At 39.3% G+C, this 12,308-nt stretch overlaps 1 protein-coding gene across 3 annotated transcripts in view; it reads left to right on the top strand.

Annotated features, from left to right (window-relative positions):
- Window positions 1–12,308, top strand: part of FAM13C (family with sequence similarity 13 member C) — a 47,512-nt gene that overhangs the window by 4,447 nt on the left and 30,757 nt on the right. For all 3 annotated transcript variants that reach the window (XM_051617604.1, XM_051617603.1, XM_051617602.1), the window contains exons 2-3: window positions 1,828–2,026; window positions 8,225–8,346. In XM_051617604.1, the coding sequence (XP_051473564.1) occupies window positions 1,828–2,026; window positions 8,225–8,346 (321 nt within the window). The remainder of the gene's footprint in view (window positions 1–1,827; window positions 2,027–8,224; window positions 8,347–12,308) is intronic.

Genomic DNA, 12,308 nt, shown 5'->3' with positions numbered 1-12,308 from the left:
CAGCAAATACTCTGTATCAATTTCCAAGTTGTGATGGGGATTCAGACTCTGTATGTGAAGATCAAGCAGGCAGTTCCAGTCCCAGGTATTCTGCTGCAAATTTTGTCTGAAATTCATTGCCAAAAAACAAAGCTGTCAGAGTTCTTCTGTTAAATCACTAGAAAGAAATCTTCATTCTCAAGGGAATGCAGAATTTCTGGGGTATTACCTGTTAAAGCTATTAGTATTTCTGGGAAATGCATATTTGTCTCGTATACTTTTGCTTAAACAATGTTAAGATTAATTACCTCTGTTACCAAGTAAATATATTGTGGTTTGTGTTCTTAACTTCACATCTCATTACTTTCATTCAAATGCAGCTCTGATGCTATTACATTGAATTTTACTGTACAGCAGCTGCTAAAAAGTAGTAAGCAGAGTTTTGCAACTGTGCAAGGATATGGTTGTTGATGAGTGTTGCTGTGAAAAAGAAAATCCTTCACATTGTAATTTGACTGAAGTATTCTTGAGGCATGTCTCTCTCGTGGCTATGTTAGTATATGTTGATTGCTGGAGGATGCAACTTAACCTTCCAGAAAGATTTTAAAATCAGATAATACCTTAAAATTAGCACACTCTGTATGTTGCTGAAATGCCAGTAGGCTCTAAAGCACCTTAGCCTGTAACTATAACAACTGCCTTGGACCACACTTGCAGAAGGCATGGGTAGCAATGGTGTTTAACTCCACAGGCATCCTGCAAGCATCCATCTGGAGGCTGATGAGCCACAGATGGAGGGTGAGTTTGGCAACTCAGAATCCTTAGGGGAAAACATTGAATTAGCAAGTTATGCTTTCTAAAAAACAAAACAAAACAAAAAAAACAACTCAGGTTTAATTCAGTAGTCCTTGAGTCCTTCCAATGTGGGAAGAGCTCATCTCTCAGCTAACCATTAGGATTTTACCAGCTGAAGCTGACATCTGAGATTCCACCTGCAAACTAAGCAGCAGCCAGGGATTTGGGAGCAGTAATGCTGATCTGCTCATCCTGCCAACTAAGCAGGAAGCCTTGCATTCTGCATTGTGGTAGCTTTCTTAATGGTCCCAAGGAGATGCTCCCAGTGGAAGGCGTTAGACCAGTCTAAGTTTAGATTGACTGGGTGTAGATAACACTAGCAAGCTCTTCTTAGGATTGCACCTTGTAGGCTAGGTGAGATTGAAAATATCTGTCCCAGATTCAGTGGTTACCTAGGAATCCATGAGCAGCAGTGTCTGTTTAAACAACCAGATGTGCTGTTATGCTGGAGAGCTTTTTCTCCAAACTGGGAGCACATTCTACTTGTCCCTTCCACCCAAATGTGTTAAACACAGCATGTCTGGCTGTTCCAACCCTAGTTTGTATGCCTACCTTCCTCACCTTGTCCAAAATCCCTGAAAATCAGAAACTGTCAGAAAGGAAGTATGACTATTGTATGTGACAATATTTTTGTGCGTTTATAACTTAGTGTGAATCATTGGATGGGGAAAGGTCTTCTGTATGTAAAAGTCTCAAATTTTATTTGGGGAATATTAACTCTAAAACTAGTGCCTCTGAACCTTGTCTTATTTAAATGGCTTCACAGTTGAATGTGTAGTAATATGAACAGTAGTTTTGCTTGTGATTTGACAATAAACAGTGACCTCTCAGACTCAAGTTACTAACGTATGCAGTATTTGATGTGTAGACTACTCAACTTGGTAAAGTTAAAATGCTATGAATAGCTAAGAACTTGTTGCTATTAATTCTTCATAATGTTTTGATAGGTGTCTGAAGTCCTGTCTGATGTTTTTAAATTTTATTTTCTTACAGAGTTGATGATAACAAAGAAAATTATCCGGACAATGCTGCTGTCTTAGAGGAAAAGCAACTGCCTCTGCAAGATACTCAGCAGCACCAGCAGCAGGTTGTCATTGACAACGCTCTAAAGCCTGAAATGGGCAACTTAAAGCTAAGAAAACCTAGGCCCATTGCAAAGCTAGAAAATGGAAAAAGCCATGAGGAAAGTCAGGTAAGGAACTAAACTTATCAAGATTAAGTTTTATGATACAGTGTCTGAGCAAACATACCTTTTGAAATGCAAGTGGAACTCCCTGGTAATCCATGATGTGATTGAGACCCTACAATAATCTACTCTGATTTTCTGGGACCAGGGGTCCTGGAACACTCCTGTGATGACAGACAATTTATTACAGTCAGGGAATTGCAGACAGTTTGTTGCAACTATCAGAAGTGTGTGGAGAGCATCACTGAAGATGTGCAGTTATCTCTCTCTAGATTTCCTGTGACTGCTTCACCAAATCTAAAAATCTTGTTAGTTGCAGCACTTGATTAGACTTTTTCTGGTTTGTTTATTGACTGAGGATCTCTTCTGCTGGTGTTTTGTGTACTAACAGACATATATTGTACTTTTACTTTACCTTACTTTCTGTTTTTTCTTAACTTTAAATAATTAATCTATTCTAGTGCAGATTCTGTTATTAATGCTCTTGCCCACAGGGTTTCCTGGGTTGAGCTGAGTGGGGCAAAACTGTAACTTTTTAAAGGCTATAAAAGAACACTAGAAATGAAGAAGCTTTTTTTGCTACCTGGGCAGTACTTTGCTATGTAAACTCCAGAGTTATCATCTCTCAGCAGCTTTGGGAGGTGTCTCTGTTCTCCTCAAGTGCTTCCCAAGTTGTTTCCTGTGCAGTGTAAGGAATAGAGCTCTGGTCCAGATTAATCCCTCAGCTAGAAATATTCTCATAATTGAGGTAGTTGATGTTGGTAAATTGTCAGCTTGTAATAGACACAAGGCCCAAGAGATGTCTGTGTTTATACCTCTTCTTTGATGTATAAAGTATTTGGCTATTTTCTCCCTTTTTTTTGTGAATAGAAATTTGCAGAGCACCTTCTGAAGTGCTTTGAACCTATTATTAATTTATTCAAATTCAGAATGGGAATTAATTTTGAATGGCATGTCTTACTTTCTAAGTGAGGAATATCCTTTTGAATCCCAGGAGAAAAAAAAAAAGCAAATGGCATCCCAGTGGTATTATTGCAATTTCCTTCAGCATAGCAGTGTCAACGCTTGCTCTCATCTTCTTCCATGTTTTTGCTGGAGTTCATCCCTGAGATGAAGTAATAACTGATATTTTTTTGGTAACTGTATTGCATTAATAGGAAATGTTATTTAGGCTGCAGGGTCATGAGTTGTCCATGTTTATCAGGAGGCAAGAAAGATGATAGGAAATTTTGCCCTATGAAGAGCAAGTGGAATCATATCAGGATGACAATTCATGAAGTAGTTTTAAACAGGGCAACACCTGTCCCAAAGATAACCTGTTGCTCTTTCAGGGACTTTGAGACTCCTGTCTGCCTGCTCCCTGTGTATGTTGTGCCTCACCCAGTGAAAGCCAACACAGCATGGTTTTGCTGCTCTGTGGTATTTTACATTTGTCTGGAGTGGTTAACTGAGTATGTTGATATTCTGTCATGGGAAAATGTTTGAGTTTATAATTGCCATAAAATACCAGTGTAACTTAGATATTCAGCCTCTGGAAGGAAAATCAGTGTCAGGCAGATAATTGACTCAAGGGCTCGAATTAGGAAAGTCAAAGCGGTCCTGGGGTCCCACACTACCCATTGCTCCCATCTCTGGCATACTGGAAGAGATAAGTTGTGTAGGCACTATTTTATCTCACCTTTGATTGGATGGGAATACTTTCAGATGAGAGCTAGTGTAGAGCTTTGAGTATAAATAAAAACAGAAGCACAAAGAAAATGTCTTTCATACAGTAACTTCCCCTGTTCATAGAGGGAATTGTATCCTGGTACTGTGAGAGAGTTTTCAGTGGATATCTTCTATGTTCACTGAGTTCAGTGGTGCTTGCTGTAGAGGAAAGAGTTTGCCTCTTGGATGCTTTTTCAGAAAGATGCTGTTTTGGAGAAAGCATTACCAGGCCCTTCATTTTGTGTAGCCTTCATTCTCATTGGTAAGGATGTGCTTGCTCCTGGACCCTGAGTGCCTTGCTGCAATCTGCAGCTGCCTTAAGGGCTTTTGTTCTTAAAGAAGCAAGCATCTGGCTCCTGGATTTGTCAACAGTGCCTATGGAAAGCAGAAGAGACTCATGAAGGGTCTGGGTTTGTTTTGGAGTTCTCATTGGAAACCTTGATGTGTTATCACCTCCCAAACCCTGGTTCAGCTATCTGTGTTGGTAGCCCTAGTCATGAGCTAGTAACAACTGCCTCTTTCCATTCTGAAGCTGGAATCAAAGTGCTGCTGTGTTGTTTCTAGTATCTGCTGTTTACAAATATATTTATTTATTTATTTATACATATATATCCCTTTTAAAGGTGTTGCTCTGATAAGCCATGGAAATGTTTACTCCTCACCCCCATGTGTTATAGGCCGATGAGTTATTTTTTTCAGAAAATGGTCAGTAAATGTACACTCAGAATAGGCCGTTGGGAGGTATACAGTTTTGGTGCATGTGTTGGAAGGATTAAAGTGTCTTTGGATGCTTCTTTAGCAATTCTGCAGTGTTAATCTACAGAAAATCAAATTAATTAGGGTTTATTTGACCTCAAGAGGTGAGGAAGCATATGCTCCTGTGAAGTCAGTGTGAGAACAGGTGGTGAGGAATGGAAAGTGGGCTTTCCTTGCCTAATGCTTTCTCCTGTCACTTGCTTCTAATTCACAGTCATGAATATAGATCATTAAATGAGTCATCCTCAAATTCCTTATTGATATAGATATATACTTATTAAAATTACACTAAACGTGCTAGCTAATAGGTAGAGATAGTAGAAAGTTCAGTTTTAAAGTCATATTGTCAAGGTAAATGATTGAAAATTAAGTGGTGGCTTCACATTTAATGCCTAGAGATTGGAATGCTGAAATTTTGTATTTTGAGTATAAAGTAAGTGGGAAAATTGCATGGCTTTCAAAGAACTTCCAGTACTTTGACATTAAAATTGTGGTTTTAAAAGCACAAGAAGTAAAAAAAAACAGAGCCCATACTAAGACATTAACTACACAAACACAGGAATGTGTCAGGCAGTCTGCAAGTTCCACTTCAGTTTTTAGGTATACTCTGTTTATGTTTACACCATACCTCCCATCATGGATTAAATGTATCTGATTCACTGTCCATTAAATGTACCCACATGTTTTCATGTATGAAATGTCGTATTCTTCAGGGGTAGAAGGAACCTCTGCCAGGACTTCTGTTCTGGCTGTTTTCTCTATTGACACAGCACCATGAGATGTGACAGGGCTGTGGTCCCAAATGCTGGTACAATATTTGCATGGTGTTTGTGTTTGAAGACAGAAGTGTTTGTGTGTTGAATAAAGCACACGAAGGGTGCAAGGCACTTTCTGGAGTTCAAGAGCAGATTAAGCTGCTGTGTAAACACAGCAAAGGTTTGTATGCCTGTACCACAATTCAGATACTCTGACAAAGATGGGTTATGACATGCTGTGATTTTTTTTAAAGAACAGATTTTTAAAAAAAAATCAAGCTTGTGAAACAGAAATGGTTTATCTCTACATGTGTGTCCATTATGTTAATTTTTGGCTGCTTCCAAACCCACATATTTTTTTGTGTACAAAGCAAATATCATGGCAGTGATCATGCAGCACTGAGTCTTCTCAGCAGTGCCTAGAGATTTCCCTCTTCACAGACTGGTTAGCAGATGCAGCCCCACTGTAGAAGTTTCACTCTCCATGATGAAGAAGAAATAAAAATACAACAGAAGAAAGCCCTTATACTGTTGGATGCCTTGACACATCAGAAATGGATCTAATTGGTCTTAAGAAATACAGGTTCTATTAAGGGTGTTTCCTTACGGTTACTCTTTAGCATCCTAATGACATAGCTTATGAGCAACATCAACAGCAAACAAACAAAACAAAAACACCAAGAAAAAAAGAAAAAGCAACCCAAACCCACCCAAGTCCTCAAACACCAAGCCTGTGAGTGCTTATTACCAGCAAATTCTTGTCCTCAGCCTTCCTTTTAATCTACAGAAACCATCTTGAATTGCCATGTTTTCTCTGCTAGTATTGGAGATGGATATTTGTTGCAGAAGAAGTTTACCACTTTAACACATTTGGTTTTGCACCTTAACTGAACTGACTTTCTTTGGCTTGTTAACTTAAAAAGTATAACACTGAGAAGGCTTCAGCCACAAGGTACACTTGCTTAGCTTGAGATGTGCTTGTTTCACTCATTTACATAGTACCCAAAGATTTCTTTTTGCCTGTATTAGCAGCTTTTCCAGCCAACTTCTAAAGCTAAGTGCATCCAAATGTAAATGTTGCAGCTGTTGCAAAAGCTCTAGATAAGGTTGTCAACTGATATAGGTGAATGACTGTTGCCTCTTTTGGTATTTTATTGTATCCTGGAATTCCATGTTGTCATATGATGGCCTAAAAAGCTAGAATTCAAGTCCCAACTAGAAATGTCCCCTAATGATGCTACTACAGTTGTAAGAAAGTCAGCTCCTGAACTCCAGTGTCCTGACCTCTTCTCTCTATCCGCCCAGTCTACATCCCTCAGATTTACAAATAATACAGATTCCTAACTTTATTTCCAGAGTTTTTTCTGAGGTCTGATTTACGGTCTTCCTATGTGTCTTGTTAAATCTCTTGGGGAGAGAGTATTTTCAGTAGGTATCACAGAGATGACGCAGGATTATTTCTTTCAGCCTTTCTGTTGCCAACACAGTAGTTACCCTTCTTACCTAGTATAGTCTTATTCTTTCTATTTTCTGTTTTGTCCAATTCCTAGCAAAATGTGACCGAGTCCTTGCAGGAGATTCAAAGCATGAATAAGGAAAAATGCCTGTTCTAACTGGAGACCATCAAAGCATGGAAGATGTCTGTGCAAATAAAACAAGCTGAGAGGGTTCAATCCACTTCTACCTTGAACTTTAATAAAAACTGTTGTGTTGACTTGTTTAGTCCCCAAGAGCATACAAATATTTTTATATATGTAGGGGAAAATAATGTTAGGATAGTAATGGAAAAACTAGAACAACTGTAAAAATTTGCTGCCTATTTGTAACCCAAAAGTTACAATGTTATACAAGTATAATTTAGTTTTGTTTAAATACTATGTATCTCTAAACAAGCCTAATTCACAATCTTAAAGATGTCACAGACTAAGCCCAAAGTAAATGCTGCCACTGTTTTTGTAAATGTAGAATGGCCTCAGCCCTCCAAGTTCCTGTTCAAAAAGTCTTATCCAAACTTCCAAAGTAAGCTTTGAAAATGGAGAAAAATCAGTTTTATTGCTTTACCAGGGGAAGTGAAGACTATTGTTTTGCAAAGCACACTGTATTTTAATTTTGTCAACTATTAGAATAAAATATTGGATGATAAAACCTAATGAAGAAGTAGGAAAAAGGCCCACTTTGATTATCAAATTTTCAAAGAACTTCATTAACTTATCTCTTTACAATGAAAGGGAAATTTTATAACCCATTTTATAAGTAAAGAAATTAAGATGTGCTGAACATATCTTGTCACAGCCTTACAACTGGTTTTAGCAAACTTGGAGTAAAATGCATACCTTTCTAATTCCTGGTCCCTTCCTCGCTTTGTTGGACTAAATTGGCTTTTTTATTTTCTGTATGGCAGGTTGGCTGCTGTGACATTTTACCTCACTGCCTTTCACTCCTGCACTAATACCCTATTCGTAAAGCTATGCACGTCAGAGCGAAAGGAAACTGGTTATATCTTTCAAATCTTATTTAAGTGATCTGAATTTGCTTTTGTCAGCCCAATTTTTTCTAATACAGTAATTCTAGTGATAAAATATTATTGACATGTGAGTAAATAACTTCAAATGAAACGTGCATGTATACATAAACAAAAAAAAAAAAAACCCTGAACTTGGTATGTAGCACCTCTTAGCTCAGAAGATGACCTCTGTTACCTAACTAATAACCAGAAAATGGGATACAGTCTGCTTTGGTTTAAAAAAATGTTTTACAGTGAAAGAATGTCATGCATTCTGCGTTGTTCAGAACCTTTTCTAGTCTGTTTTTTCGTGTGTTTTTTTTTGTTTTGTTGGTTTTTTTTCTCCAGATTATTATAAAAAAATATCAAAGAACCACAATCAACATCTAATCTCATGGATGCTTTTTTTCTTAGAACAAAATATTCAGCTAAGGCTTGTTGGTACTGACAGAGCAATTCAACTGTTTTTTTGGCTTTATGCAGGAGCTGGAAAGTGCATTGCCAGGCCTCTCAGAGTGGCAAGGGAAGGCTCGATCCTCAGCTAAGGACTCTGCACAGAACATGGCTTTAAGAAGCCAGGAAGCAATCGTGAGAAGGCAACCAAGGTAAGCTGTAAGATAAGGCAGAGCATTTCACTTCTGATTAACTGAAAGGATAATTAATTTGCTGCCTTTTGTATAAAATATTCAGACTTCTGGCTCTCATTGAAAGTCATAGTCTGTATTTATATGGCTAGAACCATTTGGAGAAAGTGGAAAGGATCAAGAAGAGAATGCAGATTTCATCATTCTTTAAACTTTTTATATTTCAAGCAAGAGGAACGTTCTTAGTTCAGAAACTTCAATTTCAATTCCAAGTTTCAAAAATATCTTTGCACTTTTTTTTTTTAACTTTCTCCCAGTGCTGCTGAATTGCCTCATGTTTTCTCAGAGCTGTATGCTCACTGAGAAATGAGAATGGGAAGCTGCATATGTGATTTTAGCATGTGTATGCATTGCTGTATAGTTTAGACCCTGGGTGCTGCGGCTTGCTCCAGTGCTGTGAAGGGTGCAGGGTGTTCAAGTCAGGCATTAGCTGAGTCTTGTTGGCAGGTAAGACAGCTGATGATGAAGAAATTCTGCTCTGGTAACTACTGGAAGTCACAATTCCTCCTCCAATCCTTCATGGCTGTGCAAAAGGCTGAAAACGGGGTTTCAGCTTGCCCAACTGAGCTGATCTACTGGTGAAGGTGCATTCTAAGGATACGATTTAGCTCTTACTGGCAGGCCTGGACTCTGTAAATGAGATCATGCTCTTCACAGCCATCAGTTTTGGGGCACTGATGTACAGATTTCCCATGCTCAGGTGCTGTTTTAGCCCTTTCTGCTGTGTATGTAGAGTTTCAGGCGGGTTAACCAGGTCTCTGCTCTTTGTTCTCTGTTTCCAGGTGTGTAACAGCCTTGGTGCTGTGTGGCAGAAGCTCTGGCTCTCTTTGGAGGGATCAGAAGAGTAACTGTGCATCCCAGGGATGCTCAGTGGGTCATCAGGGCATGGCTAGTTGACACACAGAGCTCATTGCCTCTAAGGTCTGTTTCAAGTCAGAACTAGGTTAGTTAGTAGTGACGGTATCCATCCAATGACTGCTTGATACTTTACATGAACTGGTTGCCTTCACCACAGTTTTAGTAGGTGATGTTATAAATGACATTAATTTGTGTTCTTGAAGGGAGCTTAGTAGAATGACCAAGCATTTAATTAGCTTTCCCAAAGAACTGCTTTCACTCTTTAGTGCTTGTATGTGCAATTGAAACTGCATCTCAGAAAGCTTCTAATTAGCCCCAGCCTAGGAAGCCTGGCTTCTCTTTTTCTAGCATTCTTTATGCTAGGAAAAAAAATATTGTAAAGGGGAGCATGGTGAGTTTGGTATCAGAGAGTTAGACTTAGCTAGTGGCTCTGCTGGTAGGAAATCTGTGCATAGGTAGATAACGAAATAACATTGGCTAATTTTGGTTGATGAAAGGCACATGATGAAAGTAACATGGACTTTAAAGATAAGAACTAGAGCAGAGTGTGAATGAATAAACCAGCAACAACAGCAAAGCTCTTCTGTCTGCTTCAACAGTTTTGCCTTTTAAGGTTGCCTGGTCTTAAACCATTGCTCACTATGCTATTTATTCTTGTTTAACACCAGTGTAGCTCCTGAGGAAGAATGCTATCCACAAAAAGTACACAAATCTGTTAAATAATAGTACCTGGTTTTACCATGCTACGAGCTGTGGAAGCATAGTGATCAAATCTCAACTCTGGCCATATCTTAGTTTGATTATATTGCAATAAAACAGAGGCAACATTACTCTCAAATAAGGAGCTTCAGACATGGTGTAGACAAGCCCTAATGCATGGTTCCTGGCCTCATATACACTCTTTATTTATTCTAACAGTCTTAACTGTCCTTGGAAGAAACATTCCCACCAACCAGCTGGGACAGGGGACTTTGGATTACATATGCTGAAACTACCACTTTCAGTTTGAGGGTCACTGTGTCTGGTGACTTCTTGTAAGGGTGACCAGCAGCTTGCCCCATCCCTCTGCTGTCAGTCAGCTTTGATAGGGCCAGAGCAGCTACACGTGCATGTCTGCTCATGCAGGCCACTGGCTGCTGCATCAGGCTCACAGAACTGGCTGTGAAACATACTGCCAGGTATGACATCTTGTTTTTCTGCCTTCCCTGCTCTGGGACATGGCAAAGGTTAAGTATTTAGGCTTGGCAGCAGGCAACAGTCATAGCTAGATTTTGACAGAAAACATCTGTCAGCCCCACAAAACTTGAGCTTCACTATCTTCCACCCTGGTTTTGCTAGGTTACTGGTAAAATTAGCAATGCTTTGGAATGCTAGATCTGCTAGGATCCCTAACACAGAGAGCAAAAGCTTTCTGGTCTTTTGGAGAGGAGATGGCAGGGTTGCCACTGGGCAGGCTCTTTTGTCTACCAGATGTGTGTGGGGAGGATAGAAGAAGGATTTATTTCTGTCTCGTACTAAGAAGCAAGGTTGATTATTTCTATTGTGGCTTGTTATTCTCACTTTAATTTAGTTTCTGCAGACTGCCATAGCTCTGTCGTTAGTGTCATTGGAGTTTAATAGGCCTAAAATGCCTCTGAACTGCAGAGTTTTAAAAAAATAATATATTTTCTAGTGAATATGAGGCAGCTAAAACCAGGATGGTTTCAATTTGTCTAAATATGTATTAAAAACTACCGAAATCCAAAAAACTTTTCGGTACAGTCCCTGTTAAGCAGAGTAATCAAAATATAAGATAACCTGACAAGGGATGTTCCTCAATAGATATGTGACAGAGAAGAGCAGAACAGGCAATATAAGAGAAACAATCTCAAGAAATATTACTTATATGTGTTGATTTTTTTTGTTTATTTTTTTGGGATGCTTTCATTTTAGGATAACCACTGAAACAGTGAAGGAAAATTTTAGTGGGATTTGAGGGAAACACAATAGACTTAGTAAGAGGTTTAGTCAGAAAAATGAGGGAATACTGTCTTGTTCTTGGCTAAGCTATACCTGACCTGTGAATCAAGGGTTTTCATTTCAAGGGGTGTTTATCATGCATGATTTACGATCATCAGTAATGATTCAGAATATGAAATGCCATCTGCATGGAAGGAAACCTTTATTGTATTTCAAGATCTTGAATTTCTAATACTATCACTACTGATTACATTGAGTACTGCTCTTGTTATTGTATGTAGTTGGGTTTGGATAAGAGGGTAATACAATCTGTACTTTTGGGAGGTAAAAGTTATATGCAGGCTCCAGGAACAAATGTTACAATAAAGAGCATTGCCTTTTTTTTGTAACAGAGAACAGGAAAGCCAGTATGAAACAATATGTATGATTAGAAAAAGCTGCTCTTGCTGATTGCTTCTCAAAGGCAATCAGCAAAACTGATGTGGATTGCAGAGCTGTATACGCAGTTACATGAATAGAGGATGGTGTTTTCTTCAGATGCCTGTTACTCAGAGAGGGAGCTGAAATGTAGGACTCCTGGGTGGTGGGAATGTCAGTGCTTCAGGAAAGGCTGCATTCCAAGTCTGGGTGGGAAACTACACTATGGGGTTAAGTTTTCTGCCAAAGAAAAATCCTGAAAGTTCCACCTCTTCTCCATTACCCAGATAAAATGGGAGTGGTGTGGTTATATTTAGTAGAACTCAGCTGGTCCCTGAGTTGATCTCTGATTTCTGTAGAGGCTTTAGAGTGGCAGTTGCTGTGACTGTTCTCCAGGAACTCTGGAAATGGTGGGAGCCTGGGACTGCCCCGGATCTTGGGATCAGCCCGATTCTCCCAGGGTTTCTGTGCTCCCCTGAGGGAGACCGTGCTCTAGTGAGACTCTCAGTATTTCAGTTTTCAAGGCAAGTAGCTTTTGAGAGTTCAGCTCAAGCCAGGACTCTTCTAGTTTCCACACTTTCTGCTGATCAGGGCTGCATGGGAGGGAGCAGGGAAGATGCAGAAGTCTGATGTCCCCTTCCCACATGACAAGCGTGTGTGGGTGAGGCAGGGCCTGTGCAGCTGGGCTC

This window comes from Apus apus, chromosome 4, assembly GCF_020740795.1.
Source record: "Apus apus isolate bApuApu2 chromosome 4, bApuApu2.pri.cur, whole genome shotgun sequence".
NCBI lineage: Eukaryota > Metazoa > Chordata > Aves > Apodiformes > Apodidae > Apus > Apus apus.
This window is presented reverse-complemented; position numbering and strand designations above follow the sequence as displayed.